Below are 6,000 nucleotides of genomic sequence, written 5' to 3' on the forward strand. Positions count from 1 at the left end.
ACTTTATGAAGTTCTTTAATAAGAAAATTGAACTTATTAGAAAGGAGATTAAAGACAATGCGTCCCAGCTACAACGGGGTTATAGTAACACAGATACGATTGTATATACGGCGGATACTGCAAATATCCAAAATAGTTTCTCTCGTTTTGATGAAATAACATTAGAAGGATTGTTACAACGTGTAAATGGAATAAAACAAACAACATGTTTACTTGACCCACTTCCTGGGAAACTTATCAAGGAGCTTTTTGTATTATTAGGTCCATCAGTGCTAAATATTATAAACTTATCACTTTCCTCGGGCACTGTTCCCGTTGCATTCAAAAAAGCGGTTATTCATCCTCTCCTTAAAAGACCTAACCTCGATCCTGACCTCATGGTAAACTACCGACCGGTGTCTCACCTTCCCTTTATTTCGAAAATCCTCGAAAAAATTGTTGCGGAGCAGCTAAATGAGCACTTAGCGTTTAACAATCTATGTGAAACCTTTCAATCCGGTTTCAGGGCAAATCACTCGACTGAGACAGCCCTCGCAAAATTGACTAATGATCTATTGCTAACGATGGACTCTGATGCGTCATCTATGTTGCTGCTCCTCGATCTTAGCGCTGCTTTCGATACCGTTGATCATAATATTTTATTAGAGCGTATCAAAATACGAATTGGTATGTCAGACTCAGCCCTGTCATGGTTTAACTCTTATCTTACTGATAGGATGCAGTGCGTCTCCTATAACAGTGTGACCTCGGACTATGTTAAGGTAACGTGTGGAGTTCCCCAGGGTTCGGTCCTTGGCCCTGTACTCTTCAACATCTACATGCTGCCGCTAGGTGACGTCATACGCAAATACGGTATTAGCTTTCACTGTTATGCTGATGACACCCAACTTTACATGCCCCTAAAGCTGACCAACATGCCGGACTGTAGTCAGTTGGAAGCGTGTCTTAATGAAATTAAACAATGGATGTCCGCTAACTTTTTGCAACTTAATGCCAAAAAAACGGAAATGCTGATTATCGGTCCTGCTAGACACCGACCTCTATTTAATAATACAACTTTAACATTTGACAACCAAATAATAAAACAAGGTGACTCTGTAAAAAATCTGGGTATTATCTTCGACCCAACTCTCTCCTTTGAGTCACACATTAAAAGCGTTACTAAAACGGCCTTCTTTCATCTCCGTAATATCGCTAAAATTCGCTCCATTTTGTCCACTAAAGACGCCGAGATCATTATCCATGCGTTTGTTACGTCTCGTCTCGATTACTGTAACGTATTATTTTCGGGTCTCCCCATGTCTAGCATTAAAAGATTACAGTTGGTACAAAATGCGGCTGCTAGACTTTTGACAAGAACAAGAAAGTTTGATCATATTACGCCTGTACTGGCTCACCTGCACTGGCTTCCTGTGCACTTAAGATGTGACTTTAAGGTTTTATTACTTACGTATAAAATACTACACGGTCTAGCTCCAGCCTATCTTGCCGATTGTATTGTACCGTATGTCCCGGCAAGAAATCTGCGTTCAAAAGACTCCGGCTTATTAGTGATTCCTAGAGCTCAAAAAAAGTCTGCGGGCTATAGAGCGTTTTCCGTTCGGGCTCCAGTACTCTGGAATGCCCTCCCGGTAACAGTTCGAGATGCTACCTCAGTAGAAGCATTTAAGTCTCATCTTAAAACTCATTTGTATACTCTAGCCTTTAAATAGACCTCCTTTTTAGACCAGTTGATCTGCCGCTTCTTTTCTTTCTCCTATGTCCCCCCCTCCCTTGTGGAGGGGGTCCGGTCCGATGACCATGGATGAAGTACTGACTGTCCAGAGTCGAGACCCAGGATGGACCGCTCGTCGGGACCCAGGATGGACCGCTCGCCTGTATCGGTTGGGGACATCTCTACGCTGCTGATCCGCTTCAGATGGTTTCCTGTGGACGGGACTCTCGCTGCTGTCTTGGAGCCACTATGGATTGAACTTTCACAGTATCATGTTGGACCCGCTCGACATCCATTGCTTTCGGTCCCCTAGAGGGGGGGGGGTTGCCCACATCTGAGGTCCTCTCCAAGGTTTCTCATAGTCAGCATTGTCGCTGGCGTCCCACTGAATGTGAATTCTCCCTGCCCACTGGGTGTGAGTTTTCCTTGCCCTTTTGTGGGTTCTTCCGAGGATGTTGTAGTCGTAATGATTTGTGCAGTCCTTTGAGACATTTGTGATTTGGGGCTATATAAATAAACATTGATTGATTGATTGATGCAAAAGTGCAATATATTTAGTAATCTATTTATATCTGCACCTTCTTTAGTCAATGCGAGCACTCTGCACCTTATTGCTCTTTTATCCTGCACTATAAGCGAGCTAATGCAAGGAAATGTCCTTCTTATCAGCACTGGAAAGTTCAAATTTGAATGACAATAAAGGAAGTCTAAGTCTAAGTCTACTCAGGGGAAGCTGTCCAGTTTATTTATATAATACAATTCCCCTTAATAAGGCAAGGGAGTCTGTATTTCAGAAGGGAAGTAGGAAATTACAGTGAGATGGAATTGTAGTTTGTGGATGACTCATATGGAAAATATCAACTTTATACTGGATATCCAAATGTGAAAATAACCTTCTTTGCCTATTACAGTCCACTAGATAGCGACAGAGGATCGGAAAAGAGATACGGGCCATGCAGTGGGGGAAAAAGTTACATTCAAAATGTAGGAAAAAAATGTTGCTTTTCAACCAAAATAGGTTGGCAATAACTCTTAATTTAAATAAAAAGTATACCATTAATCATCCTGATATGGGGAAAAAATTGTAGACATGCAGTTTCAGTTTTAACAAGATTAATTAGGAGCCACAATAATAGCACAAACAATAAGAATAATAATAGTGATTGGTTTAAAATGTAGCTAGTGCAAGTAACGGTATATTTAATTAAAAAAATATATAAACAAATTATGACACTAATCAGTTCGGAAATAATAATTCCCTTTAATGATAGTTCTCCACAATAATAAGTGCATAGGTTAACATAAATGTAAGCGGGTGTTCCTGGAGACGTCCTTAGAATGTGTGCAATCAGTCGGTCGGTATAAGTCTACTGAGTTCATGACGTCAGGACGTGATAGAGGAGGAATAGAACATTCACGGATTGGTTAAATGACGCAAGGCTTGACGTCCTGATAGGCACTCTGGTGATGGTGAAGCTGATGATGATGGTGGTGATGATGATAATAAGCGCCACCGGAGCCGGAGTGCAGAGAGGACATCCCATTCAGGCTGAGAACGAAATCCTTCCTGTCGCACACTGGGGAAGAGTGGCTGGGGTACCGAGACAATCCAGCTGCAAAACAAGCAAGATTACACATTATATTGAAATATATACCATATTTTAATTCATCCATTAATATTTAGCAATTATTTTAAATTGTGTTTTTGATAAAGATTACCTCTTTGTATCACGTTCAATAGGTGTAAATAAGATGTGCAGCCTTTTGTTAATAAATGTGTATTCTATTACGAGTCATTTTGTATCAATTAAAGCACATTTTGAGAAGTAAAAATGTAAAATGTAAGTAAATTGTACTTTAAAATTATATATTATGTAGGCCCTATATAATGTTTAATTTTTAAGTACAATTCTAAATTGTACTTTAAAATTATATATTATATAGGCCCTATATAATGTTTAATTTTTAAGAACAATTTTAAATTGTACTTTAAAATTATATATTATATAGGCCCTATATAATGTTTAATTTTTAAGTACAATTTTACTTACATTTTACATTTTCACTTCTCAAAATGTGCTTTAATTGATACAAAATGAACCGTAATAGAATGCAAAGTAACCCAAATTATTTTGGGGTGCGTTTTATATATATATATATATATATATATATATATATATATATATATATATATATATATATATATATATATATATATATATGTATGTATATATAGTATCTTTATATGTTTATGTGTGTATGTATATGTATGTATATATTATACCCAATATATGTATTATATAGGGGTATAATACATATACATGTACATACACACATATACATATAAAGATACTATATATATATATATATATATATATATATATATATCTACACACACACATATATATATATATATATATCTACACACATATATATATATATTGTACTTAAATAGTACTTCAACATGTGTTCTTCTGGAATGCAGTGCCGAATTTCCACGTATTTGCAACAACAACAAAAATTAGGGGAAAACTGAAGATATATTTTTGAAAAACGTCCTTGCTTCCTAAGAAAGGGGACAATATTTCACGATTGGGGGAAAAAAAATTGAATTTGAATGTATGTTCATAATGTTTTTAAAAATGTACGTATTGGCAGAAAAAAATTGTCTAATATCAGGTTTTCCTAAAATATATGTACAATTAAAATAAAATTGAGACAAATTAATAGGGCCCGAAAATTCTTCAACGAGGAATGTATAATCGAGGGGATTCGATTTAATTCAACATGTGCTTGGAGTTATATTTTATTTCAATGCATTTCATGTTTTATGAAATTGTTGCGCACTTTTTTGTTTTTTATTATCGTTTGCACCAATTTATAAATCAATTTATTCGCCTCAATTTGCACACCAAATCGATCCTTACTGAGGGTTATATATGTTTAAATTAAACTAAACATTAGTCAACAAAAATAACAAATAACAGTTCATTTAAGTTTAGTTTGGTATAAAGGAGCTTTTCCCAACATAATAATTATGCAAAAACGCTGTTTTATCCTTAAAATGCGGTATTATTTTTCAGGCCATGCATGTTGTATTACCTGGCATGTCGCAAGAATCTCGCCCGGTGTGGTGCAGGTAGCTTTGATCCAGGGAATAAGAGGCCATCCCGTGCGTGTGCAAAGCGCCGTGCGCGCCGGTGCTGCTGTTCGAGGCCTGCAGAGTCTGCTGCTTGATGTAGGCTGCAGGCACGGCAGGTGAGCTCCAGTGCGAGGCCGCGGTGCCATACGGGCTCTGACAGTCCAGAGGCCCCACCATGGCCGGGGAAGACTGCAAGGAGCTGCCCCCGCTGTCCGGGCCGCAGTAGTCCGCGCCGGGGGCCACCTGGCACGCAGCCATGTACGAGGAGCTGGAGCCGGCAGGGGACGCGTGATGCCCCTCGAAGCCCCCCGCGTTAAAGTCCAGGTTGTAGCCGTTATGACACACCAACGGGGCCCCCGACGCCGCCTGGAAGTCGAAGTTGGCCCCAAAGCCGATGCCGTTCATCATCCGGTACATGGGCTTCAGCGTCTGGCATTTCCTGCGGAAGCCGCGGGGTCTGCGGCGAAAGGATCCCTCCTCGAACATGAACTCGCTGCCCGGGTCGATGGTCCAGTAGTGGCCCTTGCCGGGTCTGCCGAGGCCCTTGGGGAGTTTGATGAAACACTCGTTGAGGGACAGGTTGTGTCTGACGGAGTTCTTCCATCCCTGGTAGGACCCCCGGAAGAAGGTGAAGCGCGCCTGCAGGAACTGGTAGATCTCGCTCAGCGTCAGTCTCTTGCTCGGCGAGCTCTGGATGGCCATGACGATGAGGGCGATGTAGGAGTACGGAGGCTTTTCCGGGCGTCTCAAGCCGGAGTTCCCCCTCTTGCTTTTGCCATCTTGCGCACCGGACGCCATCGACACTTGCGCGGCCGGCGTGGAGCGCGCAACGTTCGGATCCAAATGGGGGCTTTTGCTCGCCATATCTGCGCCACTAGATCATCCTCTGGGGTTCAAAACCCAATCGACGCCGGTCCTTTACGGCCCCCATGCTCCGTGCAGACCCTCCAGACGCAAAGCAAATCGAGAACGTCCATCTTCAGCGCCTCTTCCTCGACTCGGGCCATATTCTCTTAGCGTCCCCCGGGCCCCCCTCGACCACCTAGACTTCTTCTGCAGCTCTGCCCCGCTAGACCCTCACCATCCCTCCAAGAAGTCCTCAGGAACTGAACTCCCTCCCATCTGGACAAGATCCAGACTAGAA

General features: G+C 41.3%; 1 protein-coding gene across 1 annotated transcript; it reads right to left on the bottom strand.

Annotated features, from left to right (window-relative positions):
• Positions 1-2,560: 2,560 nt before the first annotated feature.
• LOC133568363 (forkhead box protein F2-like) lies at positions 2,561-6,000 on the bottom strand. The gene is made up of 2 exons (XM_061920248.1): positions 4,817-6,000; positions 2,561-3,327 (listed from the first exon to the last, which is right to left on the bottom strand). Exons 1-2 carry the CDS (start codon positions 5,718-5,720, stop codon positions 3,140-3,142), a joined length of 1,092 nt encoding a protein of 363 aa, XP_061776232.1. The 5' UTR covers positions 5,721-6,000; the 3' UTR covers positions 2,561-3,139.

Source organism: Nerophis ophidion, linkage group LG14 (genome assembly GCF_033978795.1).
Source record: "Nerophis ophidion isolate RoL-2023_Sa linkage group LG14, RoL_Noph_v1.0, whole genome shotgun sequence".
NCBI classification, from domain to species: Eukaryota; Metazoa; Chordata; class Actinopteri; order Syngnathiformes; family Syngnathidae; genus Nerophis; species Nerophis ophidion.

Excerpts from the sequence above, each read along its gene's own strand:
- LOC133568363 (XM_061920248.1), bottom strand. The coding sequence starts at position 5,720 with ATGGCGAGCAAAAGCCCCCATTTGGATCCGAACGTTGCGCGCTCCACG. Across the intron at positions 3,328-4,816 it reads AGATTCTTGCGACATGCCAG|CTGGATTGTCTCGGTACCCC; the intron begins GTAATACAACAT and ends CTTGTTTTGCAG.